This window comes from Pipistrellus kuhlii, unplaced genomic scaffold (genome assembly GCF_014108245.1).
Source record: "Pipistrellus kuhlii isolate mPipKuh1 unplaced genomic scaffold, mPipKuh1.p scaffold_m20_p_88, whole genome shotgun sequence".
NCBI lineage: Eukaryota > Metazoa > Chordata > Mammalia > Chiroptera > Vespertilionidae > Pipistrellus > Pipistrellus kuhlii.
The window spans coordinates 695,582-723,058 of record NW_023425593.1 but is presented as its reverse complement, the minus strand read 5'-3'; the positions used below and the strand labels follow the sequence as shown (position 1 = coordinate 723,058).

The window sequence follows — 27,477 nt, the reverse complement described above, 5'->3', positions numbered from 1 at the left end:
GGTGGGTCCTCGGCGGCGGGGGGTGGAGAGCCGCCTGCGCATGTCAGGACTGACCGCGCACACGGTCAGGGGGCCGTGGAGGAGGGGAGCTGGCCACCCGCCGCCGGAGTCCGGGCCCGGGGATCCAGGGCGAGCTTGGGAAGGGGCCGCCTCCCTTCACCCACCCCCTCTCTGAGGTCTCCGGCGACAGCAGCTGCCGCCTCCCCGCTGTGCTCCCGGCCTCCCGGAGAGCAAGGGCGGGTGTGGGGGGCGCGGAGGAGGGTCGGGTTTTGCAGCCCAGACGGCCTGTGGCTGCGGGTGCGGGCACGCCCAGCTGGAGAGCGGGTCCGGGCCGGTGAAGCTGGAGCTCCCGGTCTCGGTGGATCCTGTGCCGAGCGGAGGGGCTCCGGAGGGAGGTGAGAGGTGGCTCGGCATGGTCCCCGCGGACAGCGCGGCCGCCTAGACCAGCGGGTTCTCTTCCCGCGGCGCCCCCTCCAGGCGGACCGCACGCCGGAGCGGCCGGAGCGGCAGAGCCCGGTCGGGGCGGGAGGCGCTGTCCGCGGTGCTGGGCGCGGGAGGCGCTGTCCGCGGTGCTGGGCGCGGGGCGCTGTCCGCGGTGCTGAGCGCGGGGCGCTGTCCGCGGTGCTGAGCGCGGGGCGCTGTCCGCGGTGCTGGGCGCGGGGGCGCTGTCCGCGGTGCTGGGCGCGCTCCCAGCCACTTGCTCGGCCGGCGGCGCGCGGAGCGGACCCCCAGCCCGGAGAGGAGGCGCTGCGAGGGCAGGTCCAGCCAGAGCCACTCAGTCCCCGGGGCCTCCGCACGGCCGCCTGGCCCTCGCCCAGCCCGAAAGTCGCCCTCTTGGGGCAGCTCGTCCCAAAGGGTTTCCTCGAAAGTGTCTGTGAAGGCGCAGCGGTGGACAGGGAATCGCCTTGGGCCTGGAGCGACCACCTGAGAAGATGCCTGCCTTCAGAGGAGCGCTCCCCCTGGCCGCCTTCACGCTCGCCCTCTGGGGTGAGTACCAGCGCCCGCCATGCGGAACGGGTGACAGTGATAACGCCACAGAAAGGAGCCCCGTGGCTTCCCTCGGGGATGTCTGCCAACGCGGGTCCAGGAGGGCTGCATGGGAGCTCGATGTGAGGCTGGAAAAACGCCTCCCAACCCCCTGCTGCTTTATTCCTGAACCAGCCTGGGTTCCTCCATCCGCCTCCTATTTGCTGTTATTGCAAGGCATGTTTCCCCTTTGCTAAAAGGAACGAACAGTCATGCACATTTCAGCTGCAGTTAATGGTTCTTAGGGTGTAGTGTCTTGGAAACCTGATTGGGTCTTCGAGTGAATTTCTGCACATTACAAATAGCTGGGCGCATGCACGTTGAGACAGAAAACACTTTAGTTGTTAACCCATCTGCTAAATCTTATCAGGAATGGGAGGAAAACAGGCTCAGTCATTTGCGCGAGGTGTTAAGTAGATTTGCACCTGAGAATTGCATTTTTTTTTTTTTTTTTTTTTTTTTCTTTTTTTTTTTTTTTTAACAGGGGAGCTAAGGTGGTGTGTGGGGAGCGGGGGTTTTGCCTTCAAAGGCTCATACACTCTCGCTTGTCGCTGTGACGGACGAGGGGACTTTCTCCCTCCAAATCAGGGAGCCATGCCCTGCAGCGATGAGGCTGAGCAGGGATGTCAGAGAGGAACTCGGGGTGGAGGCCTGCATGTGTGCAGAGGGAGTCAGTGAGGGTAATGATACTGCCTGAATATGCAGGTGAGAGCGCCCTTTACTGTGCATCCTTGAGCCTCGTGGGTGAATGTGTGCACCAGTGTGTGTCTGAGCCTCTTAGCATGGCTATCTGAATGGCGTGGTGAGGACGGAGTGGGTACACAGATGTGTCTGTGTGTGAAGTAGTTGTACAGTTCTGGGTATCTCTGCTTTGGTTTTCTAATTAGATCCTGAGGGAAATAGATGTTTTTTAGATGACATATTGCTTGTACATGATCTTAGTTACCTTCTTCATGCTAAAAGGTAATAACCAGTATAATTAAAGGGATTGTGCCCATCTGCCTTGGTGAAACTAGGCACCTGGAGCTCTAGCCAGTGTGGCTCAGTGGATAGAGGGTCGGCTTGTGGACTGAAGGGTCCTGGGTTCAATTCCGGTCCAGGGCACATGCCCAGGTTATGGGTTCGATCTCCAGTGGGGGGACATGCAGGAGGCAGCCAATCAATGATTCTATCTCATCACTGATGTTTCTATCTCTTGCTCCCTCTCCCTTTCTCTCTGAAATCAATAAAAACATATTTTAAAAGATATGAACACAAAGAATCTTTCAATTCTTTTATATTTTGCATATTTTGGAAAAAGTTCCCTTATTTTTTAAATAATGCATATAACAACAACAACAGCCCGACACTTGTCTGGGCTTTATAGCTTACAAAGCACTATTATTTTTTAAAAAATATATTTTTATTGATTCCAGAGATGAAGGGAGAGAGAGGGGGGGAGAGAGATAAAAACATCAATAATGAGAGAGAATCATTGATTGGCTGCTTCCTGCGAGACCCACACTGGAGATGGAGCCCAGATCCCAGGCATGTGCCCTGACATGGAATCGGACCGTGACTTCCTGGTTCATAGGTCGATGCTCAACCACTGAGTCACTCCAGCAGGTTTAGTCCATTCCTTCTTTTGGCCCCATATCAACCCTAAGGGGGAGGATCACTTCTAATTTGGAGACGAGGAAAGGAGCTCCAGAGGGGAAGACTTGCTAGAGAATCTGGCCTCCAAATTGGAGGCTTCCAGTGTTTGTCCTGGCGCTTCTGTGAACGCATGGCTGCTACGCAGGATGCCGGGTGGACACCCAGCCTTGCGTCTGTTTCTGAGCGGCCCCTCCTTTCTTCCCTCCCCATGCCATGGCATTGCCTTTTAAAAAAAGTATTGAATTTCAGAGACAGAAAGGAAAGGGAGAGAGAGAGAGAGAGAGAGAGAGAGAGAGAGAGAGAGAGAGGGAGAGAGAGAAACATTGACTTGTTGTTCCAGTTATTTATGCATTCATTGGCTGATTCTTGTAAGTGCCCTGACTGGGAATTGAACCCACAATCTTGGCACATTGGGACGATGCTCCAACTAACTGAGCTATCTGGCCAGGGCACCATTGCCTTTTGCAGAGCTTCCCTCATCCTCAGCCTCTGGTGCCCTCTGTACTCTTCCTCTGCAGGTCTGCTCTCCAGATGTCCACTCTTGGGGAGTGTTTTCCTCTTTCCCCACTAGCCCTTCTTGCATCCTTTCCTTTCAAGGCTCTGCTAAGCGACTGACTAATCTGACAGACCAAGTCATTACAGGGAACTAATACCTGCAAGCAACTCTGATTATTACTCTTTTGAGGAAGTACTTCCATTCCAACCAAAGCATTTATTATCTTACTAGAGGCCCGATGCATGGAACTGTGCAAGGCTAGGCCTTCCTTTCCCCGGTTGCCGGCCCTGGCTTCCCTCTGGTCCCCGGGACCCGGACTTCCCTCCAACCACCCCAGGCACCCGGGACCCTGCCTTCCCTCGTAACCCCGGCTTCATCCGAAAGGTCGTCCGGTCTAATTAGCATATTACGCTTTTATTATTATAGATTGCGAAGGAAAACAGTCTAGAACGAGCTCTGGAAGAGCAATATAGTGATGCCCGAAGATTTGGGGGTATTAGAGGAGTTTGCTCAATATACATTACTACCCACCTCATTGATGCTATTCCTTAGTTAAATACGACCACCATTAATATGTCAGATTCTTCCTTGTCATACGTTATTACCATGAAAACTGAAAAGGAGGCAGTAGGTGAGATGGTTTATGCAGAGCATCTCAGGAGTTACTGCATGCAGTCAGCGACATGGCCGTGCACTGCCGCTCCTGCCTGTTCCACGTGAGGCCTGTTCTTGGAGATCCAGAGGGTTTCAGAAGCAGCGATGCTCTGGCGACCCGCAGGCTGGGGACACAGACTTCCCCTCCGAGGTCACCGTGCGAAGGGCAAGCAGACGGGAGGGACGCGGAGGCCACTTGCAGGGCACTGGCCAGGCTCTCAGGCGCGTCTCTCTGCCTGCAGCTGGACTTTGACTAGAGGAGGGGACCAGTGGGCCTGCTCTCTGAAGATATCCGGGTTATTGTCATCTCAGGGGCATCATAGGAAAAAGAGGCCGCCCCTCTCCCCCCTATCCACCAGCCCGACGGCATACATTCTGTCCTCCTCCTCCAACTATAAACGCATGAGCGGTGCTCCTGTCTAAGGCCCTCTGATCTACTTTATCAGAGCACATCAGCTCTCACCTATAGTCATCAGCAAGTCATCCCCTGTCACACCCCACAGCTCCACGCCCCCTCACCCAGCAAAACCGACGGCAGCTCAGCCTGGTCACTCTATCAGTGCTTACTGTTACCTTCGCTCCCGCCCGTGTGCTTCCTCACCTCTGGTTTATTCTCAACACAGCGGTCACATCGTGCAGTTTCATAGTCAGCTCATGTCATTCCTCCACACAGAGCCCCATGTCACTCTAATCACGGCCTTTGAGACCAGCCACAGCCTCGCCCTGGCTGCCCTCCCGCCCCTGTCTCTGTCCTCAAGTTCTCCCTGGGTTTATTGTGCTCTTTGCTTTCCACAAACGCACTCCCATCCCCGGCCCTGGAGCTGCTCTTCCCTCTGGCACCTTCACACAGCTCTCCACCTCCTCTCTCCTGCAGCTCCTCCCCCGGCCCTGGAGCTGCTCTTCCCTCTGGCGCCTTCACACAGCTCTCACCCTCCTCTCTCCTTCAGCTCCTCCCCCGGTCCTGGAGCTGCTCTTCCCTCTGGCGCCTTCACACAGCTCTCACCCTCCTCTCTCCTGCAGCTCCTCCGCCTGGGGGGTTGTCCCCAGTGAGCACACGCACTGCCTCCTCTGGCCTCTCTTATTCTGCCTCCCAGCACTTGTGGCAATTTAAGCTGCTTATTTTCTCTCTCCCCGCCCTAACGCAGGCACCATGAGGGCAAAGATGGCTCCTGGGAGTTCCCTGTTGGACTCTCAGTGCCGGGCACCCAGCAAGCAGGAAAGTGAACACTTAGATGAAGCACAGAAGGACATTAGCAAGTGACGTTTGTACAAAGCACACTTGTGTCAATTATTCCAGAGGATTTTCATGGAAAATATATTGGATAAACATTATTTTCAGCACTTTTATTGATGCATAAATGGGTCTCGGAGAGGTAAAATAGGAAATCAAACACCAGCAGTTGCCAAATACCATCTTCATCCTGCCTCTGTCATGGTGACTGCACAGCACACTCTCTGTTCTGCTTTTGAAGTGTCGGAGCCGCACTAACTTACCTTCACCACATCTCGTTAAATATGAGGGCACACTCTCCACACTCCACGTCTCCTCCACTCTGACTCCTGTGGAGATGACCCCTCCTCCTTCCTTTCTGTTTTCACCAGGCCTGGAATCAAGACTCCAAACCCATCACAGACTGCAGACCAGGTCTCCCAAATGTGCACCCGCTGGTGTGACCGCGCAGAAGCAGGTCGCCCCCTGCAGGCCCCGGCAGGACCAGCCCAGCTAGCTTGCTTGAGTTTAAAACCAATTACATTTATTGCCTCTAAATATTTTAGACTTCACTCAGCACCACTAGGATTGAGGCTGTGTTTAAAATGAAAGGCGTTGCCTTCCAAGTCAGTCAAATAGAAAATTTCATTTTTACTCAAAATTAATTGGCTGGCCTGACTTCCAGCTCTAAATAAAGCTCTCCTCCGCTTTTGGACACGGCTGTCTGCAGTACAGGAGCAGACTGGTCTAATTATCAATGTGCAGTGCTTTATATTTTTCGGGGTTCTGTTTTTATTATTAATTCATTAAAAGGTAGCATCAGCCCTGGCCTGTTTGGCTCAGTGGATAGAGCGTTAGCCAACAGACAGAAAGGTCCCGGGTTCGATTCCGGCCCAGGGCACATGCCCAGGTTGGGGCTGGATCCCCAGTACTGGGTGTGCAGGAGGCAGCCGATCAATATCTCTCTCCCTCTCCCTTTCTCTTTGAAATCAATCTATAAAGAGGAAAGCCTAAGCGACCTGCGGACCGGCTGATTGGTGGCTATGACGCACATTGACCAATAGGGGGCAGATGCTCAACACAGGAGCTGCGGAGCTCTGGTGACTTGGCAGCTGAGGTTCTCGGGGGGATCCAGCACCAGAGAGGAGGGAGCCCGATTCCGGGGTGCGTCACCTGAGAACCGCCCTCTCACAATCTGGGACCCCTTGGGGGATGTCGGAGAGCCCCCAGGCCAGGCCGAGGGACCCCACGGGTGCACGAATGCGTGCACTGGGCCAGGCCTCTAGCCCATTGGCTCCCCACTTTGCGTCTGGCTCCTGGCCTCTAGCCCATTGCAGAGGTTGTGGGTCTGGTCCTTACAGAAACTTTCGACTCGATTAGCTAAATCTGTGGTCAGCAAACTTGGTCACATGAGCCACATGCGGCTCTTTGGTCCCTCGAGGGTGGCTCTTCCACAAAATACCACGGCCTGGGCGAGTCTATTTTGAAGAAGTGGTGTTAGAAGAAAATTAAGTTTTAAAAAATGTGGCTCTCAAAGGAAATTTCAGTCGTTGTGCTGTTGATATCTGGCTCTGTGGGCTAATGACTTTGCCGACCACTGAGCTGAATGAAGAGACACGCAGGACCTACTGGCTGTGGCCCCGACATCTGGCGCCCGCCCACCCACCTAATGTCGATTTCCAGTGGAGGCAGCGAATGTCCCCGCTACCACACTGGGCTGGGAGACCGGCCCCGCTTCCCTCCTCCTGGGCGGACAGGAGCGCCAGTGAGCACCCTCCGGGCAGGGAAGGAGGCGAAGGAGCACTCAGGTGGGAAGAAGGAGGTTCCTGGGGCTGAAGGGCCTGGGCAGAAGGGCCTGGACGGAGCCTGGCGTTGAGCAGGGTCCTGCCTTAGGCCGTCAGGTTCCCGGCTCAGTAAATCCCATTCGCTAAATAATTGCACTTTGTAGCCAAATGCCCACGAGTTGTCAGTTACTGCCCAAGTGAGGGTGAAGTGAGATGAATGAAGCGAGACAGACACAGAGAGAAAGTGACTCAGTATTGGGAGGAGGGGGGCAGGAGCCAGGTTCTGGGGCGCCTCACCGAGAACCGCCCTCTTGCAACCCAGGACCCCGGGGAGGAGGGGATCAGAGAGGAGTTTCGGCCCCGTACCCGCAGGCCAGGCAGAGGGACACCCCCACCCCCACCCCAGGGCACAAAACCTCTAGTGTAAATATATATTTTTAAAAGTAGCATCAGGATTCCTGACACACGAGTCCTCGTGGTCACTGCTTCAGAGGCTCCCCTGCCGAGCACTGCTCTGCGTTTGGGAGCAGCTGCCGCGCCAGAAAATTAGTTTTTAAAACATTGAGCTAAACTCAACTCCTGTAACTTTTGGAGGGAATCTGTTTACCTTTCACAGACCAGCCTTCAAACATCGGAGGACAGAGAGGTGGTGTGTTTGCCCCCCTTCGGCCCTCAGGGAATTCTCTCCCCGACCTCGCTTCCTCTGGGCTCGGCCACGGAACACGCTCCTTTTGTGCAATCTGACCCCTGGCCCGGTGCCGTGGCCGGCTTCGGCCTGAGCGGGCAGGGGGGCTGTTCCCGCTCTCTGTGCATTGACGTCTGTTGCCGCTGCCGCCCGCGTGTTCCTGCTGGCAGCTCCCGCCCACTGGGATGCGCTCTAATCTGCAGACAGAAACGCTTGCCTTTGTCACGGGCCACCAGCGGTCAGAGGCGGGGCTGTAAGAACCCCGGTCTGACCTCCTCGCTCTGCTTCTCCCCGCAAAGCACTGCTCCGCCTCCTGGGCCGTCACTCACTCTCCCCTCCTGGCTGCTCCACCAACACCGTGCACACGCATTACCTCACTCTTCCTAAACACAGATATAACCACCTCTCACGGCTGGAAACCTCTGACCCTCACAGTGTGCAGGACATGGGGGTCTTACAAGGCGGGTCCTGTCTCTCTGTCTGTCTGTCTGTTTCACTGCTCACCACTATTGCCATTGGCGCTCTCCCAGCCGCTGGGAGCAGAGCAGGCCTGGTCTGTGCTCACCAGCCTGGTCTGTGCTCACCGGGCTGGTCTGTGCTCACCGGCCTGGTCTGTGCTCACCGGCCTGGTCTGTGCTCACCGGCCTGGTCCGTGCTCAGAGGCCTGGTCTGTGCTCACGAGGCCTGGTCTGTGCTCAGAGGCCTGGTCTGTGCTCACCGGCCTGGTCTGTGCTCAGAGGCCTGGTCTGTGCTCACCGGCCTGGTCTGTGCTCAGAGGCCTGGTCTGTGCTCACGGAGCCTGGTCTGTGCTCAGAGGCCTGGTCTGTGCTCAGAGGCCTGGTCTGTGCTCAGAGGCCTGGTCCGTGCTCACCGGCCTGGTCTGTGCTCAGAGGCCTGGTCTGTGCTCAGAGGCCTGGTCTGTGCTCACCGGCCTGGTCTGTGCTCACCGGCCTGGTCTGTGCTCAGAGGCCTGGTCTGTGCTCATCGGCCTGGTCTGTGCTCAGAGGCCTGGTCTGTGCTCACCGGCCTGGTCTGTGCTCAGAGGCCTGGTCTGTGCTCAGAGGCCTGGTCTGTGCTCAGAGGCCTGGTCTGTGCTCAGAGGCCTGGTTGTGCTCAGAGGTCTGGTCTGTGCTCACCGGCCTGGTCTGTGCTCAGAGGCCTGGTCTGTGCTCAGAGGCCTGGTCTGTGCTCAGAGGCCTGGTCTGTGCTCAGAGGCCTGGTCTGTGCTCAGAGGCCTGGTCTGTGCTCAGAGGCCTGGTCTGTGCTCACGGAGCCTGGTCTCTGCTCACCGGCCTGGTCTGTGCTCACCGGCCTGGTCTGTGCTCAGAGGTCTGGTCTGTGCTCAGAGGCCTGGTCTGTGCTCACCGGCCTGGTCTGTGCTCAGAGGCCTGGTCTGTGCTCACCGGCCTGGTCTGTGCTCACCGGCCTGGTCTGTGCTCACCGGCCTGGTCTGTGCTCAGAGGCCTGGTCTGTGCTCAGAGGCCTGGTCTGTGCTCACCGGCCTGGTCTGTGCTCAGAGGCCTGGTCTGTGCTCACCGGCCTAGTCTGTGCTCAGAGGCCTGGTCTGTGCTCAGAGGCCTGGTCTGTGCTCAGAGGCCTGGTTGGGGGGGGGGGGATGTGCTCCCTGCGGGGCATGGCCTCAGGGCAGGTTGGGGTTCTCCCACCTCCCCACCTCAGCCTCACTGGGCCTGGCTCGGCGATGCGGCTGAGGGAGGGTGCTGGGTGCGCCCGCCCTGCCTCCTCTGGATCGGGGTCTCTGAGGGCAGGCTCGGGGCTGTGCTGCCTCCTCCACGGTCACATCCAGGAGAAACGTTTCGAACGCCGCTCGCTCAGTGGCTCTGGGTCACCGCGCCTCCTCCATGCCCCTCCGTACCTGCTGGGGCATGCGTGCTCCGGAGCACAGGGGCAGTGTACACACATGGACGTGGTGTTTTCAGATTTAGCTCACGACCCTTCCTTCTCTGTCTTCTCCCTCCCTCCTGGCCCGGCCCGCCTCCCAGGCGCCTGCTCCCCGGTGTGCGTGGAGGTGCCCTCGGAGACGGAGGCCGTCCAGGGCAACGCCATGAAGCTGCGCTGCATCTCCTGCATGAAGAGGGAGGAGGTGGAGGCCACCACGGTGGTGGAATGGTTCTACAGGCCCGAGGGCGGAAAAGACTTCCTGGTAGGTTGGCTGCCGCCTCGGCCTTCCCCCACTGGCCTCTGTTCAGTGCGCCTGACCCCTGGGGGTGGGGAGGATGATCTGACAGACACTGGCTCCTTCTCTCCGAGCGCTGCCGGCTCCTCTCCTCCCCAGAGACCGGCGGCCTCAGTTTACCCAGCCTCCGGGCAGGAAGGGCCCCGGGCCAGCCACAAGCCTTCCTGGTCACAGCAGAAGGAGAGGTAACTGGTGCTGAAAGCCGACTGAGTGCGAGTCAGCTGACCGGCACTTTGTAGGTGTTTGTGTTTACCTTCTACACCACATGTGTCAAACACAAGGCCCGAGGGCCAAATCCGTCCCGCCAGGCCTTGCCATGTGGCCCGCACCGCGCTGTCATCACTGCACTCCGCTGCGTTTCCATCACAATGACAGTTTATGACTGTTCAGTAAACCATTCGGCCCGCGATTTAGGCTGGATTTTAGATTTTGGCCCCTTCTCTGATTGAGTTCGACACCCCTATTCTACACCCTCCAGCAGGTGGATTGAATTAGCAGAACAACTGAATCCTGGGCCCCCCTCCTGCGGGGGGCCACGCCCTCTCAGAGGGGAGCAGTCCGAGGCCCCGGCTTTCCGATGCCTCCACACTAACGAAACGTCCTTTCCTGGTCTCTGCACCAAGCGCCATTATGTAAGATAGGAGGCCTGGTGCATGAAATTGTGCGCTTGGTGAGAGGGGCCCCTCAGCCCGGCCGATGCCCTTTTGCAGCCTGGGAGCCCTCGGGGATGTCGGACTGACAGCTTAGGTCCGCTCCCCGGGAGGATGGGCCTAAACTGGCAGTTGGACATGCTTAGAGCTGCTGTGGAGATGGGAGAGGCTCCCACCACGGCCGCTGTGCTCGCCTGGCTCGCCCCTGACCACCAGGGCCAGCTCCTGTGTTGAACGTCTGCCCCTGGTGGTCAGTGCACGTCATAGGACCGGCCGTCCCACTGTTCTGTCGACTTACATATTAGCCTCTTATTATATAGGATAACGTCGGTGAGGCAGCTGTATTAGTCATGAGGCTTCGCGAAGCCTGGGCCTCAGGCTCGACACTGAGCTGCTCTGAGGGCAATGCGGGCAGTCTGGCTGGGAGAGGGGCTGGGCGGCCAGGATGCCACCGGGAAGCAGAGAGCTGCCAGCTGCTGGGCACACACCGGGCGTTCTGCTTTGGGCTGAACTATACCTGCAGTGGTCTCGGAGCTCCTAGTAACATTGTCTCTTCCTTTAGCTCATGATCCCGGTAAAATGGGAATTACAGGGAGGACCGTGGCGGCAGTCACTGTACCCGGTGCAGCCACATCGGGTGAGATATTTCAGTGGTTCTACTCTGGGCCGGACCTCCCAGCCCGAGACGGCAGCATGGTGACAGCAGAGCGGGAGTCTGTGCGGCTGCGGCTGCGCCTGCCCAGGGCAGTGCCGTTCTGACTGGCTGGCGCCAGCGCTGAACGGCTGTCATAGACTTTGAATCCCACCTCGGGAAGGAGCCTCTGTGTCTGGAGCCAGGCGGCCTGCATTTGATTCCTGACTCTCCAGCGTCTTAGTTTCCTGTGTCCTGGGACACACTGTTGACCCTCTCTGTGACTCAGTTTACTCCTCCTTAAAATGGGGCATAAACCATGGAGTTTACTGGGAACCGAGAGCTTTCACTTTTAATGCACTTAGGATAGTTCTAGAAGACAGGAAGCACTCTATAAGGGTTTGCTAAAGAAAGAACCATATACACATATGAATGAGGCAACCGGGCTCAGAAAAGGTAAGGCACAGAAAGCCTCTGTTTGACCAGGCCCCTGACCACAGCCACGCACCCCGTACTGAGGGCCTTGTGTCCCGGGCAGCGTCTCCGCGGCCCGGAGATGGCGATGGCGCAGGCGCGGCCTCTCACCTGCCCTCCGCCCGGCTCTCAGGGCCGACCTCCTTGCCAGCTCCAGGCTGCACGGCCCGTCTGATGGCGTCTGTCCCATCAGGTGCCTGAAGGGGGACAGCAGGCTGCCGGGCTGGGCTCGGGGCCGGCCAGGACGGAGGCCCCTCCGGGTCCGAGAACCTGGCTGCCTTGGCCTCCGGGGCCCCTGGCACTCAGGCCTGGTCCGTGCCAGCTCCCATCCGCTGCCAGGCCTGGCCAAACCGGGGAGGATGAGGCTCAGGAGGAGGAAGGGAACGTTTAAAACTGCGCTGCAGACACAGCGCGATGCGGACAGACACCGTGTGAGGGGCAGTGCTCCGGACCCCGCTGCCCGGCAGCCGGCCGGTGTGCCAGGGAGCCTTGGAATGCGGACAGTGCCACGAGGCATCAGCCTTAACTTTTTAAAATGTATTTTATTTATTTTTTACAGAGAGGAAGGGAGAAGGATAGAGAATTAGAAACACTGATGAGAGAAACACCGATCAGCTGCCTCCTGCACACCCCCCCACTGGGGGGTGGGGGCTGTGCCCGCAACCAAAGTATATGCCCTTGACCGGAATCGAACCCTGGACCTTTCAGTCTGCAGGCCGACGCTCTATCCACTGAGCCAAACCGGTTAGGGCATGGCCTTAACTTTTATTCGCTGTAGCGATTGGAGGGAAGGTAAGAGTCTGCACGTGGCCGGACGCAGGATGGGCAGCACAGCCGCACAGGGAAAAAGGGTGTCCGAGGGGGGGGGTGAGGGGGATTAGAGACCATATTGCAGCTATAATCCAGCCCAAAGCAGAACGCCCGGTGTGTGCACAGCAGCCTCTGCCTCCGGCGGCATTCCGGCCGCCCAGCCCCTCCTGGGCCCGGCCAGACTGCCCGCACCGCCCAGTGGAGCAGCTCAGGGTGGAGCCCAAGGCGGGGCTTTGTGATGCCCCATGACTAATGCACCCGCCTCTCCTGACTGCGGCTCCCGTGCTCTCACTGGCTGCCAGGACACACTGTTTCCACTCCTCCCAGGCCTCGGTTCCTCCCAGCGCCCCCTCCTGGTCCCGGTGCTGTCCGCCTGGGCCCACCTCCCCCTGCTCTCCGCTCCTCCCTCTGACCCCCCACCTGCATTTGGAGCTCTGAGCAGCCATCCCCTTCCTCCTGCGCCTGCAGTTCCTTCTCCTTCCTGCCCTCCCCTCCCCTCGCCCCGCCTCAGCCTCCGCCCCGTCCGCTCAGGCCTGCCCCTGCCCCTCTGCCCGCAGATCTACGAGTACCGGAACGGCCACCAGGCCGTGGAGAGCCCGTTCCAGGGGCGGCTGCAGTGGGACGGCAGCAAGGACCTGCAGGACGTGTCCATCACCGTGCTCAACGTGACCCTCAACGACTCCGGCCTCTACACCTGCAACGTGTCCCGGGAGTTCGAGTTCGAGGCCCACCGCCCCTTTGTGAAGACCACGCGGCTGATCCCCCTGCGCGTCACCGAGGAGGGTGAGCCGGCCCGGGCCCCGGGCCTCCCCGCGGGGAGGAGGTGGCTGCGCACAGGGGCTGTGGAGGTGACGGCGACAGTGTCCCCACGGCCAGCCAGCTCACCTCTGCCTTCCTCGCGGACAGGGCGTGGAGGTGAGGGTGGAAGGTGGAGATGAGAGTGGAGGCGAGAGTGAAAAGTCACCTTCCTAGTCCCTGACCCTCATCCCAAGGGAAAGGAGACGGCCTCTTAGAGGCGCACGCTGCCCACTGAGCCGCACTCCCCCTGTGCCGGACCTGCCTCAGTGGCTCGAGAAAGTTGCCCTCCAGACCAGGAGCGCTCAGCCCAGCGAGCCCAGCACCCCTGCAGGATGGGCAGCCCAGCTTACCAGGGGCCGCAGGCCGGGAGGGCTGCTGGCGGACGGGCTCTGAGACCGCGGCCCTGACCGCCTGGCCGCCTTGTCTTCAGTCTCTGGCACAAACCCTTGGGCACCGCCCCTCCGAGCTCTCCCTGCAGAGCCCCTCTCCGCCGGGAGGAGGGGAAACGCCAAGAGCGCTCGAGTTTTTATGTAGAACCTGCCCGTTAGGGCGGAGTCCTTTCGCCAATCTGACTCCACGTCTGTGCAACTCGTCCAGCGTCGGGATGGGTTTCTCCTGCGTGGTTTGCAGCCTCCTGAGGGGCCTCTGCCGGGCTGCGGTGGCACCTCGGCGGGCTGCGGGCCCGCCCGCCCCGCCCCGCCCTAGGAGCCTGTGCTTTCTCAGCAGGCTCGCTCAGCCTCTCAGCCTCTCTCCCGCCCCGCCCAGCGTTCCCGCTGCCCCAGTGCAGCTGGTGCCCAGGCCAGAGGGTGGCGGGGACAGAAGGGGAGGTCAAATGAGACAGGCCTCTGCCTACAGGCCAGGCTCCCAGCACCAGCTCGCACACTGAGTGTTGTCCTGTTCTGGGATAAAACGTGTGAACAAACTTGAATGCGAATGACACACGCTATTGTTTGGACCGGCAGTCGCCGGCCTTTCCGACCTCACGGACAGTCAGTGGCCCGCGGACCCCCGGCTGGCGGGACCGCTGGTTTGGACACTGTGACACAGGCGGTCAGTCCGCAGGGCAGAGGCGCCTCGGACACTGGATCTAGACGGGGGACCCCGCGCCCTCCCAGCCCGTGTCCCCCAAGCCTGCCCTCCCACCCCGCCTACCTTCCCCCGACCGCCCGCGCCCCCCAGCCCGCGCCCCCAGCCCTGGCCCCTGTGTGCAATGGAGGTGGGTGGAGCTCTCGGAGGAGGTGTTCTGTCCTCCTCTGCACACACTGGTCCTCCCTGGCGCCCTCACCGTCCTCCCCTGGGAATGTTGCCTGGTGACCGACCGGGACCTGGGCCTCTGTCTCCACCTCTGCTCTCGGCTTTGGCCTCCGGAGACCGGCAGCCAGTGGGAAGCACAGCAGGCCGCGCCGAGCCAGTGCCCGCCGGGCAGACAGGCCCGAGTGGGAGCAGGAGGAAAACAAGGCTGCGGTCAGAGCCCGGTGCTCCCGGGATGCCAGCCGCCTGCTTCCTCCCTGAGCCCCCGCTGCGGGGGTGCGGCTGGCCTGCGGGGGTGCGGCTGCTGCGGGGGTGCGGCTGGCCTGCGGGGTGCGGCTGCTGCGGGGGTGCGGCTGGCCTGCGGGGGTGCGGCTGCTGCGGGGGTGCGGCTGGCCTGCGGGGGTGCAGCTGGCCTGCGGGGTGCGGCTGGCCTGTGGGGGCGGAGCCCCTGCTGGGGGGTGCGGCTGGCCTGCGGGGGTGCGGCTGGCCTGTGGGGGTGGAGCCCCTGCTGGGGGGTGCGGCTGGTCTGTGGGGGTGCGGCTGGCCTATGGGGGTGCGGCTGGTCTGCGGGGGTGCGGCTGGCCTGCGGGGGTGCGGCTGGTCTGTGGGGGTGCGGCTGCTGCGGGGGTGTGGCTGGCCTGCGGGGGTGCGGCTGGCCTGCAGGGGTGCGGCTGGCCTGTGGGGGTGGAGCCCCTGCTGGGGGGTGCGGCTGGCCTGCGGGGTGCGGCTGGCCTGGGGGGTGCGGCTGGTCTGTGGGGGTGCGGCTGGCCTGCGGGGTGCGGCTGGCCTGCAGGGGTGCGGCTGGCCTGCGGGGTGCGGCTGGCCTGCGGGGTGGCGGCTGGCCTGCGGGGTGCGGCTGGCCTGCGGGGGTGCGGCTGGCCTGCGGGGTGCGGCTGGCCTGCGGGGGTGCGGCTGGCCTGCGGGGTGCGGCTGGTCTGTGGGGATGCGGCTGGCCTGCGGGGTGCGGCTGGCCTGGGGGGTGCGGCTGGTCTGTGGGGTGCGGCTGGCCTGCGGGGTGCGGCTGGCCTGCGGGGGTGCGGGCTGGCCTGCGGGGTGCGGCTGGCCTGCGGGTGCGGCTGGCCTGCGGGGGTGCGGCTGGCCTGCGGGGTGCGGCTGGCCTGCGGGGTGCGGCTGGCCTGCGGGGTGCGGCTGGCCTGCGGGGGTGCGGCTGGCCTGCGGGGTGCGGCTGGCCTGCGGGGGTGCGGCTGGCCTGCGGGGTGCGGCTGGTCTGTGGGGATGCGGCTGGCCTGCGGGGTGCGGCTGGCCTGGGGGGTGCGGCTGGTCTGTGGGGGTGCGGCTGGCCTGCGGGGGTGCGGCTGGCCTGCGGGGTGCGGCTGGCCTGCGGGGTGCGGCTGGCCTGTGGGGGTGCGGCTGGCCTGCGGGGTGCGGCTGGCCTGCGGGGGTGCGGCTGGCCTGCGGGTGCGGCTGGCCTGCGGGGGTGCGGCTGGCCTGCGGGGTGCGGCTGGTCTGTGGGGATGCGGCTGGCCTGCGGGGTGCGGCTGGCCTGGGGGGTGCGGCTGGTATGTGGGGGTGCGGCTGGCCTGCGGGGTGCGGCTGGCCTGTGGGGGTGCGGCTGGCCTGCGGGGTGCGGCTGGTCTGTGGGGGTGCGGCTGGCCTGCGGGGTGCGGCTGGCCTGTGGGGGTGCGGCTGGCCTGCGGGGTGCGGCTGGCCTGCGGGGGTGCGGCTGGCCTGCGGGGTGCGGCTGGCCTGCGGGGGTGCGGCTGGCCTGCGGGGTGCGGCTGGCCTGCGGGGGTGCGGCTGGCCTGCGGGGTGCGGCTGGTCTGTGGGGATGCGGCTGGCCTGCGGGGTGCGGCTGGCCTGGGGGGTGCGGCTGGTCTGTGGGGGTGCGGCTGGCCTGCGGGGTGCGGCTGGCCTGCGGGGGTGCGGCTGGCCTGCGGGGTGCGGCTGGCCTGCGGGGTGCGGCTGGCCTGTGGGGGTGCGGCTGGCCTGCGGGGTGCGGCTGGCCTGCGGGGGTGCGGCTGGCCTGCGGGGTGCGGCTGGCCTGCGGGGGTGCGGCTGGCCTGCGGGGTGCGGCTGGCCTGCGGGGGTGCGGCTGGCCTGCGGGGTGCGGCTGGTATGTGGGGGTGCGGCTGGCCTGCGGGGTGCGGCTGGCCTGCGGGGGTGCGGCTGGCCTGCGGGGTGCGGCTGGTCTGTGGGGGTGCGGCTGGCCTGCGGGGTGCGGCTGGTCTGTGGGGGTGCGGCTGGCCTGCGGGGTGCGGCTGGCCTGCGGGGTGCGGCTGGCCTGCGGGGTGCGGCTGGCCTGGGGGGTGCGGCTGGTCTGTGGGGGTGCGGCTGGCCTGTGGGGGTGCGGCTGGCCTGCGGGGGTGCGGCTGGCCTGCGGGGGTGCGGCTGGCCTGCGGGGTGCGGCTGGCCTGTGGGGGCGGAGGCCTCCTCCGCCTCCGTTGGTGGAGGGGCAGCTGGGAGAGCAGCGCGGCCGGGCTAATTCGCACCAGGAGCGGGAGGCCGCCAGACCTGTGCCTGGAGGCGGCTCCGTCTCCAGGGCGTCTTCCCCCTCTTCCCCCCACTTCCTGCCACGGCTTCTGTCTTCTCGGTGACCCCGTGGCCGGCAGCACCCTCCCCCTCGGCACAGGCTCTCGGATTGCCCAGAGCCCTCACTCTGCCGCGGCACCCCCACTCCTCCGTTCCTGGGCCCCAGCGACGCTTCCTCCTGCTCTGTTCACTCTGGACTTCCGCTGGCGCCTCCTCTGGGCGCGGGGACAGACCCGAGGCCTTCGAGGACGGAAACACGGGATGGAAACACGGGATGGAAACACGGAACGGAAACACGGGATGGAAACACGGAACGGGAACACGGGACGGAAACTCGGGATGGAAACACGGAACGGAAACACGGGACGGAAACACGGGACGGAAACACGGGACGGAAACACGGGACGGAAACACGGGATGGAAACACGAAACGGAAACACGGGACGGAAACTCGGGATGAAAACACGGGACAGAAACACGGGACGGAAACACGGGACGGAAACACGGGATGGAAACACGAAACGGAAACACGGGACGGAAACTCGGGATGAAAACACAGGACAGGAACACGGAACGGAAACACAGGACAGGAACACGGGACAGAAACACAGGATGGAAACACGGGATGGAAACACGGGATGGAAACACGGAACGGAAACACGGGACGGAAACACGGGATGGTAACACGGGATGGAAACATGGGACAGAAACACGGACGGAAACACGGGACGGAAACACGGGATGGAAACACGGGATGGAAACACGGAACGGAAACACGGGATGAAAACACGGGACGGAAACACGGGACGGGAACACGGAACGGAAACACGGGATGGAAACACGGGACGGAAACTCGGGATGAAAAACGGGACGGAAACACGGGACGGGAACACGGAACGGAAACACGGGATGGAAACACGGGACGGAAACTCGGGATGAAAACACGGGACGGAAACACGGGACGGGAACACGGAACGGAAACACGGGATGGAAACACGGGATGGAAACACGGAACGGAAACATGGGACGGAAACTCGGGATGGAAACACGGGACGGAAACACGGGACGGAAACACGGGATGGAAACACGGGATGGAAACATGGGACGGAAACACGGACGGAAACACGGAACGGAAACACAGGACAGAAACACGGAACGGGAACACGGGATGAAAACATGGAACGGAAACATGGGACGGAAACACAGGACAGGAACACGGGACGGAAACACAGGACAGAAACACGGGACGGAAACACGGGACGGAAACACAGGACAGAAACATGGGATGGAAACATGAAACGGAAACACGGGATGAAAACACGGGACAGAAACATGGAATGGGAACATGGGACAGAAACACGGAACGGAAACACGGGACGGAAACACAGGACAGGAACATGGGACGGAAACATGGAATGGAAACATGAAACGGAAACACGGGACGAAAACACGGAACCGAAACACGGGACAGAAACAAGGAACGGAAACACGGGACAGCTGTGCTGCTGCTTCTGGGCTGGATTTAAAGGACACGCGTGCTTCAGGCTGCGCACACCGCCGGGGGCACAGCAGCCTCTGAGGAGAGCCGGCAGCTCCGGCCTCGGCTGCACCGGTGACCGGGTGACCGGGTGACCGGCCCGGCTGCTCCGCGGAGCCCAGGCCGAGGTGGCTCTGTGCGGAGCGGGCTGCAGGGTGCGGCCTCAGGAGCCGGTGGGAGCTGGCGAGGAAACGGCTGGACCTTCCTTCCACCAGGAAGGAATGCGTGTCAGGACATTTACTTCTCATCGTCATTGGTCACGAAACAACGGAGACCAGTATTTACACTCATTCGTCCAGCAAACACTTACGGGGAGTTCTGAGTGTTCTAGGCTAGAAAGCCCGTGCTGGTTGGGAAGTGACAGGACCTGAGTGCAGTGAGCAGAGCAGACAAAGCCCGCGAACCAGGGAGAAGAGCACAGAGGACGGAGGGCCACGGCCCGCCCGCCCGAGGGAGGATGCGGAGACGCTGGGGCCGCAGGGAGGAGGGGCTCCGTGGGGTCCGGAGGGATGGCTGGGCCTGGACCGCAGAGGGAGCCTGGGACGGAGGAGCAGTGGGACGACAGACCCAATCCGGGAAGCGGGAAGGGGAAGAGGGAATGTCTGCCGCCCCCAAAGGCCCTGGCGTTTGAGCAGGGAGCTTTGGAGGAGAAGGCTGGGCGGGGCGTGGCCTTGTGAGCGCCCTGAGGAGAGGCGGCTCCTCAGAGGCGGCATGGCGCGGGAAGGAAGGGGTTAAACGGGAATGCCGGGCCCAGGCCTGCGCCTCAGAAGCAGAGCTGGAGGACGTGTGGCTCACACAGGGCCTCCCACTCATTCCGATGAGCCGAGCCCCATGCGAACACGCCCGGCCCCGGCCGCTGGCTCCGGCCTCACGTGTCTCCGATGCCCTCTCCCTAGGTACCCACCCCCCCACCTCCCACCCAACCCCCGAGGCATGGAGGCATGAGGCTGAGCTCACGTAGCACCCACGCCTGCAGACATTTAAATGCCACAGATATTCTCAAAGGCGTTAGGTGAAGTCATCATCACGTTGCAGGTTAAGAAACCGAGTTTCAAATGCGGGAGATGACACAGCAGCAAGTAGCAAAGCCAGGGCCTCACCATGTGTATGCCACTCAGTCTCAGGATTCCCTCCCCCCTCCTCCTTCTGCCTCCCCCTCCTCCCTCCCCCCTCCTCATTCTGCCTCCCTCTCCCCTCCTCCTTCTGCCTCCCCCTCCTCCCTCCCCCTCCTCATTCTGCCTCCCTCTCCCCTCCTCCTTCTGCCTCTGTCCTCCTACCTCCCACCTCCTCCCCTGCCTCCCCCCTCCCTTCTCCTTCTGCCTCCCCCTCCTCCCTCCCCCCTTCTCCTTCTGCCTCCGTCCTCCTACCTCCCACCTCCTCCCCTGCCTTCCCCTCCCTCCTCCTTCTGCCTCTCCCTCCTCCCTCCCCCCTCCACCTTCTGCCTCCCCCCTCCCCCCTCCTCCCTCTCCCCTCCTCCTTCTGCCTCCCCCTTCTCCCCTCTCCTCCTTCTACCTCCCCCCTCCTCCCTCCCTCCTACACCTTCTGCCTCCCCCCTCCTCCCTCTCCCCTCCTCCTTCTGCCTCCCCCCTCCTCCCTCTCCCGCCTCCCTCCTGCCTCCCCCTCCTCCCTCTCCCCTCCTCCTTCTGCCTCCCCCCTCCTCCCTCTCCTCTCCTCCTTCTGCCTCCCCCCTTCTCCCCTCTCCTCCTTCTACCTCCCCCCTCCTACCTCCCCCCTCCACCTTCTGCCTTCCCCCTCCTCCTTCTCCCCTCCTCCTTCTGCCTCCCCCACCACCCTCCCCCCCCCACTCCTTCTGCCTGCCCCCTCCTCCCTCTCCCCTCCTCCTTCTGCCTCCCCCCTTCTCCCCTCTCCTCCTTCTACCTCCCCCCTCCTCCCTCCCCCCTCCTCTTTCTCAATCCCCCTCCTCCATCCCCCTCCTCCTTCTGCCTCCCTCCTCCTCCCTCTCCCCTCCTCCTTCTGCGTCCCCCCTCCTCCCTTTCCCCTTTTCCTTCTGCCTCCCCCTCCCCCCTCCCCCCTCGACCTTCTACCTCCCCCCTCCTCCCTCTCCCCTCCTCCTTTTGCCTCCCCCCTTTTCCCCCTCCTCCTTCTGCCTCCCCCTTCCCCCTCCCTCCTCTTTCTGCCTCCCCCTCCTCCTCTGCCTCCCCCTCCTCCCTCCCCCTCCTCCTTCTGCCTCCCTCCTCCTCCCCTCCCTCCCTCCGGACATCTGGTGAAAGCCAGTCAGGAAGCCATCAGACAGGACGGTCCTTTGACATCCCGTTGAGCCCCTGGAGGCCCAGTGTGTGTAAGCCACACCACACCGGCTTCTCACGCCCGGCCCCGCTGGCGCTGGGTTTGCTACGCGCGCTCTGAGCCCTGCTCTCTCTCCTCTTGCAGCTGGAGAGGACTTCACCTCCGTCGTCTCAGAGATCATGATGTACATCCTCCTGGTCTTCCTCACGCTGTGGCTGCTCATCGAGATGATCTACTGCTACCGGAAGGTCTCCAAGGCTGAGGAGGCCGCCCAGGAGAGCGCGTAAGCCCTCCCCGAGCGCCCCAGGGTGCTGGCTCCTGCAGGCGCGGGCTCTCCAGGCGAAATGCTGAGCAAGCAACAGTCGCCTGCCTTTCTCACAGCAGCCTGTGAGGGGTCTCACAGTCGCCTGCCTTTCTCACAGCAGCCTGTGAGGGGTCTCACAGTCGCCTGCCTTTCTCACAGCAGCCTGTGAGTGTGTCCATTTTACAGATGAGAACACTGAGGCTGGGGGAGTTTGCCCAAGGGAAAGCAAGGCTTGGATGCAGGCCTGCTACCTCTTGGCCTGTACTCTTTGCCCCTAATGGGAAGCTCACCAGCTGCCCCCTCAGTCCCAAGAGTTAGCATTCTTACGCCCATTTCACAGGTGCTGGGACAGGCGCAGAAGGTAAGCGGCTCGCGGGGCCACACAGACAGCGAGGAGAGCCTGGGCTCGGAGCCCGAGCCTCTCCATTCCTAATGGCCAGGCTCCTCCCGGCAGGGCTGTTTGCTCATCGGGCGCCTGGGCCGAGTGCTCCCTCCAAGCAGCATGCTCTCCCCGCAGCGGGGAGCGGGGCACGGTTAGAACCTCAGCAGGGCTGTTCTCCGAGGCCAGCCGCCCTGGCCATGTTTGCCACGGCCGCCCCCCCCCCTCCCGGCACCGAGGAGCGGGCACAGTGAGGAATGCTGGGCTGAGGGGTGGGGACCGGGCTGGCCTGTATTTGGGGCTAGCATTGCTGAGGCCCCGGAAAATGAAGCATCGTTTGCATGACGCTATGACCTTAGAGGGGAAGATGGCGCCTGACCCGATGTGAGACAGACAGAACGGCGTGTGGGAAGGCCGCCGAGCCTGGCGACGTGGGGCTCGCAGGCAGCGCTGGGCAGGGAGTTCCCGCGTGGGCTGAAGGGCCCCCAGGAGGCCCCGGGAGAGCCAGGAGCCGCAGGGAGCCCGCGCTGCACACACACAGGCCCGAGACCATCGGGCCCCAGCCCGGAGGAGCCCACCAAGCACATCCTTCTGGCCTGACTCTAGTAGGAAGACATCAAAGATTCTAGAGTAGGGGTGTCGAACTCAATCAGAGAAGGGGCCAAAATCTAAAATCCAGCCTAAATCGCGGGCCGAATGGTTTACTGAACAGTCATAAACTGTCATTGTGATGGAAACGCAGCGGAGTGCAGTGATGACAGCGCGGTGCGGGCCACATTGCAAGGCCTGGCGGGACGGATTTGGCCCGCGGGCCTTGTGTTTGACACATGTGGGATAGAGAATTCGTAGCCACAAGCCTGCCTTCACAATGTGTGGGAGTTACACTCACACTCCCCACATGATCCAGGAGCCGCCACGCTGAGAGATCCCCTAATTAACCACCAGAGCAGCCCCGCCGTGAGGACTGAGCTGAAGCAGCGAAGACCTTTCTGCAGGGAGCGCCCTGGCTGAGGTTATCCGTCCCCGGAGAGCCAACCAGCAAGGAACGTCAGACACAGGAGACCTGAGAGAATAGGGAAATGGTTTGTTTAAAAGAGGGGAAGCAGTAAAGGGAGGAACCCAGAGCATAGAACAGAGTAAGTTGCTAAGAAAAAGGAGCAGGCAGATTGAAGAGGAATTTTATTTTATTTTATTTAAAAAATATATTTTTTATTGATTTTTTACAGGGAGGAAGAGAGAGGGATAGAGAGCTAGAAACGTCAATGAGAGAGAAACATCGACCCGCTGCCTCTTGCACACCCCCTACCGGGGATGTGCCCGCAACCAATGTACATGCCCTTGACTGGAATCGAACCCGGGACCTTTCAGTCCACAGACCGACGCTCTACTGCTGAGCCAAACCGGGTTGGCTGAAGAGGAATTTTAAAAGTTGGAAATGAAAACCTGGGTCTGAGCTGCAAGGCGGCGTGTGGAGGGCGCAGCACAGGACGCAGACTCCCGTCCCACGACACTCACTCACAGACACGCGGGGCTGGATGGACGGCTCCGATCGGCAGCCGCGAGCAAGAGGCCGGGGGGCCGGGGAGTCCGAGGGCCCTGTGAGCGCCACTGTTTACACCGCCCTCGCTTCCTTCGGGGTGAGTGCCATGGGTGCGGTGTCCGCCTGCGAGTCCGCTGCCTCTGACGGAGGAGAGGCAGGACCTCCTGGGCTCCCCTCGGCACCTGCCTCCACCGGAGCCGCCCAGCTCAGCAGGCGGCGCTCCCGGCAGCTGCAGCGCTGCCTGGCCCGGCGGGCTCCCTAGGCCCGGGCTCATGACACCCGGAGAGAGGCGGCTTCTACACAGAAACACGGAAAGGCTGACAGCCCCTGGGAGTGGGGGAGCTGCTGGGACTGGTCAGAGGTGCCTGTGCGTACACCCCTCCACCTCTCCTGTGTGGGCGAGGGCGCTGTCCAGGTCTGGCCTGCCTGCAAGGTCGCTGCAGTGCATCCTGGGACATATCACTGGAGCCTGTTGAGGAAGCAAGTAGGACCAACAAGGCCCCCGCACCAAGAGCCACGCTGGCTCAGCCAGACCAGCGCCCGGATGCTTCACGCACCCGATTAGCTCCTCCCTGCCTGGCAAAACCACCGGCACACGCAGGCTGACCAGAGGCCGACTTCTCTATAAGCTCGCTTTTCAAGACGGGAGAGAGAGCGAGTTTGTCTAATTCGTATACACAAACATAGAAAGTCAAACAAAATGAAAAGACAGAAGAATACTACATCTCTCAGATGAAGGAACAAGAAACATTCCCAGAAAGAAACGCCAAGGAAGCAGAGATAAGTCCTCCGATAAAGAATTCAAAGAAATGCTTGACAGTGGACTAGAACAGCGGTCGGCAAACTGAGTAGTCAGCAGAGCCAAATATCAACAGTACGACGATTGAAACGTCTTTAGAGAGCCTAATTTTTTAAACTTAAACTTCTAATGCCACTTCTTCAAGACAGACTCCCCAGGCCGTGGTATTTTGTGGAAGAGCCACACTCAAGGGGCCAAAGGGGCTTCGCAGGCGACACAGAGTCTCTCCCAATAGTGTTTTTTGTTTTGTTTCTTTGCTTGCAGCCCTTTAAACAAGTAACCACCTCTCTTAGCCCCTTTAGTCTGCTGATTCTAAAGGAATGGGGGAGGTGGCTGGCAGTTCTCCTGTCAGAGTGAGGCTTGCTGAGGACACTGTCAGAGCAAAGGGTCTGACACTGCCCTGGGCACCTCGTGGACAAGCAGGACAACAGGACAGCCCCGAAGGTTACTCCGTACACAAACCAGCATGTGGCAGAGGCCATGCAGCCGCTGAAGGAGGAGCGGGCTGTCCGGCCGGTGGATGGGGACAATTCCTTGTTCATATGGAAAAAAACAGGAGGGATTCTCCATCCCTCACAGGAACCAACAATAAACCGTGAGTGGATTTAAAGACAAGGTAAAGTGCAAAACTTGAAAATTCTATTAAGGGCATTTAAAAAAATATCTTTATGCCCTGGCTGGTTTGGCTCAGTGGATAGAGCGTCAGTCTGCAGACCGAAGGGTTCCAGGTTCAATTCCAGTCAAGGGCACATGCCCAGGTTGTGGATTCGAACCTCAGTGGGGGGCATGCAGGAGGCAGCCAATCAGTGATTCTCACTCATCATCGATGTTTCTTTCTCTCCCCCTCCCTTCCTCTCTGAAATCAATAAAAATATATAAAAAATACCTTTAGTACCTTGGAAGAGGATTTCTTTAAACACAAAGGAAAATGATAATTGTGATTATATTATATACAGAGGTGGACAAAAGTAGGTTAATAACAATAAAAATACAATAATTAATAGATAATAATACAAGAATGAACTCTGACTTGCATACTCACAATTGTAAGCCTACTTTTGCCCATCCCTGTATGTCAACATTAATTTTTAATTATAAGAATCCAAAAGCAAAGTTTAGAGACAAACAGACTGGAAGAAGCCAATTTCAAGATATGAAATCAAAGAGAAAAAGACAAATATCTCAAAAGAAAAATGAGGAAAACAAATGAACAAATTACAAAAGTAAAAACCAAAAGCACCTATAATTATGCAAAGACTAGAGGCCTGGGGCATGGAAATCTGTGCAATGGAGCCGGGTATCCCTCAGCCCAGCCTGTGCCCTCCTGAGGCCCAGGAGCCCTTGGGGATGTCCAACTGATGGTTTAGGCCCACAATCCACACCAGCGGGCTGGTCCGGGGAGGGGAGGGCGCTGGCTGGTGAACAGCTGGCTCTCCCGCCGCCCCTCCCCCGCCATCCCCAATTGCCCTTCCGCTCCTGCCTGTCCTGGCTGCCTCTGGATCACTGTCCTCTCCCTCTGCCCGCTGGTGTCTGCCTTGGCTGGCCTGGCACCACCCGCTTGCCGGTCCTTCCCGCTCCCCGCCCCCCAACAACAGTCATTCTGCTGTTTAGTGATTTGCATATTAGGCTTTTATTATATAGGATGCTCCACTTCGCCAGTGATCAAGAAAGTGAAAATTAAAGCATCTCTAAGATATAATTTCACACCCATCAGTTCAGCCAGCATTTTAATCTAACAATACTGAGTCCTGAGAGCAGTGGGACGAATGAGAGGGTTGCTGGGAGAGCGGATAGCAAACAAACAGACGCTGCTATTGTTCTGGCCCCGGGAAGGCCCTCCTCGTTTCCTGTTGGACCCGCGGAGGATGTGCAGAGCTCTGTGCGGGCATCCTTGCTTCTTCCCTTTTCTTGCTTTCCCGCCTCTGGGTACAAAAGTGCTGATTCTCTTCCCCCATCTGTCCTCCTACAGGTCCGACTACCTTGCCATCCCATCAGAGAACAAGGAGAACCCGGTGGTGCCAGTAGAGGAATAGAGGGCTGAGGTTCGAGGTGATGCAGAGGAAAGCGAAGGGGAAGGTGGATAAGGATGGCAGATTGTACCGTGACTTTAAACTTGGGCCCTTGGATTAATTTGTTCCCTACCCAAGTCCCGCCCTCAGGATACTGCTTTCAGTTGATGCCCAGCCCGTAAGCTCTGTGTGATGCCGAGCCTTCAGAGGGAAATTGCTTTGGCTGGGTGTGGGGGCCACGTGAGCTCCTCCCCCAAGTGACGAAGGCACAGTGGCCTCCCGCCCCCTCCTCGTGAGGACTGTGCGCTTGGTCAGGGTCTGTGTGTGGCCGGCGGAGTTGTGCTGCCATTGACGGGTGATCTGAGCACTGAGGCGCTGGAGCCCCGGTTCAGTGATGTCACAGCATCAGGAGGTGCCCCGGGGGCCACACCGCTCCCCTCCCCATGGCCTCCTAACTCCATCCGACCTCTACACAGCATCAGACTTTACCAGAGCCGAGGAGCCACCATCTCGACACAGACTCAACCTCACCCCAGCCTGGCGTCCACACAGCAGTACCCATGCCAACCGGACTCCTCCCCTGTGCGCCCAACAACTCTGAACAAGTGCTGGAGGCAGCACCGCCCTGCGCCCGTGACTGTGGAGCTGGCTCCCTGTGGAGGCTGTCTTGGTGGAAGGAAGCGAGGGACCAGCTGAGGATGTCACGAGGTGGGATTTTCTGAAGCCCGTTTTCCAAGGTCTTGGCCCCCTTGCCCAGAGCATCAGAGCCAAGCGTGCTCCTCTGGGTTCTCCAGCGACGGGAAGTTCCTGAGCAAGGAGAGGAAGTTCCCCGGGGCTCCGTACTGCAGGGCTAGAACCCTTAGGTGTCCAAGGCCCGGCTTGGACTCAGTCCTTCAAGAAGCCAAGGACAAGAGCCTTGGGAGAGACTCAGCAATTTAAATGGCTTTTCAAAGTCACACAAAACGTTCATGATCCTATTGGTACGTATGCCCTCCGCCTCAGGCTGCCACGCCCCCACGTCCAGCCTCCACGCCCAGCGAGCACACACCAGAGACAGCTGGAGCGATCACTGTCCTGTGGGCACTGGAACTGAAACCCTGCAGTCCTTCCTCTCCACGTGCTCCTGGACAGTTTCCTCACCCTGCAGAGGCCGTGAGGCTCGGACAGGGCTCAGCTCCATTGGATTCCAGAGGACACTGGGCGGAGTCAGCCTCAGGCCCTCCCTGCCCAGCTTCCCGAGATGGGCCCTTGTCCTTGAGAAGACTGACACTGAGATTGGCTACGACCATGTCCCTCTCACAAGCACTGACGGTGGGCTGCCCTGCGGAGGGTAACTGATCTGGCAGCCGGAAGTTGGCGGAGAAGCAGAGGGAAAGGCGGGAACAGTCTCGCAGAATCTCCTTCCGGAAGGGGAAGGAGTGTGAGTCTGAGCCTCGGGCAGCGGAATGCCTCCTGGATGATCCCTGAGAAGCATGGACCATCAGCAGATGAGTGAAGGGATGGGCGGCTCCCAATAATTCCCCTGGGAATATAGAATAGCCAGGGTTCCCCCTAGGTTTTGGGAGCGCTGATGAGCACTGGCTGCATTTTAGTCAAAATCTCATGTTGCATTTTAGTGGAGGGCTTGGTCCCAGTGTGAGTCCCTCAGCATCCTGTGGGGAGCGGGAGGCGCTCTGTGAGACGGGATGGACGTGCTGGGACGCGGGAGTGAGATGGCTCTCGGATCCGGAGGGATTTATGGAGAGAGATCAGACTCCATTGGCTTTGGGCCTCACCTGACAAACTCACGCTTTTCATTTCTTCCGTCTGGGGGAAGTGCTGACCATAAGTCTTAGTTCACGTCCTGAAGAAGACACGTTCAATCAATGCCAGGC

The 27,477-nt window shown here is 60.6% G+C and overlaps 1 protein-coding gene across 1 annotated transcript; it reads left to right on the top strand.

Moving 5' to 3' along the window:
- The first annotated feature begins 692 nt into the window (after nucleotides 1-692).
- Nucleotides 693-27,477, top strand: SCN3B (sodium voltage-gated channel beta subunit 3). Its single transcript, XM_036425990.2, has 5 exons — nucleotides 693-987; nucleotides 9,491-9,651; nucleotides 12,807-13,032; nucleotides 20,717-20,855; nucleotides 25,564-27,477. Exons 1-5 carry the CDS (start codon nucleotides 933-935, stop codon nucleotides 25,625-25,627), a joined length of 645 nt encoding a protein of 214 aa, XP_036281883.1. The 5' UTR covers nucleotides 693-932; the 3' UTR covers nucleotides 25,628-27,477.

Coding starts and splice junctions, on each gene's coding strand:
- SCN3B (XM_036425990.2), top strand. CDS start 933: ATGCCTGCCTTCAGAGGAGCGCTCCCCCTGGCCGCCTTCACGCTCGCC. Junction 9,652..12,806: donor AGGGCGGAAAAGACTTCCTG/GTAGGTTGGCTG, acceptor CTCTGCCCGCAG/ATCTACGAGTACCGGAACGG. Junction 13,033..20,716: donor CCTGCGCGTCACCGAGGAGG/GTGAGCCGGCCC, acceptor CTCCTCTTGCAG/CTGGAGAGGACTTCACCTCC.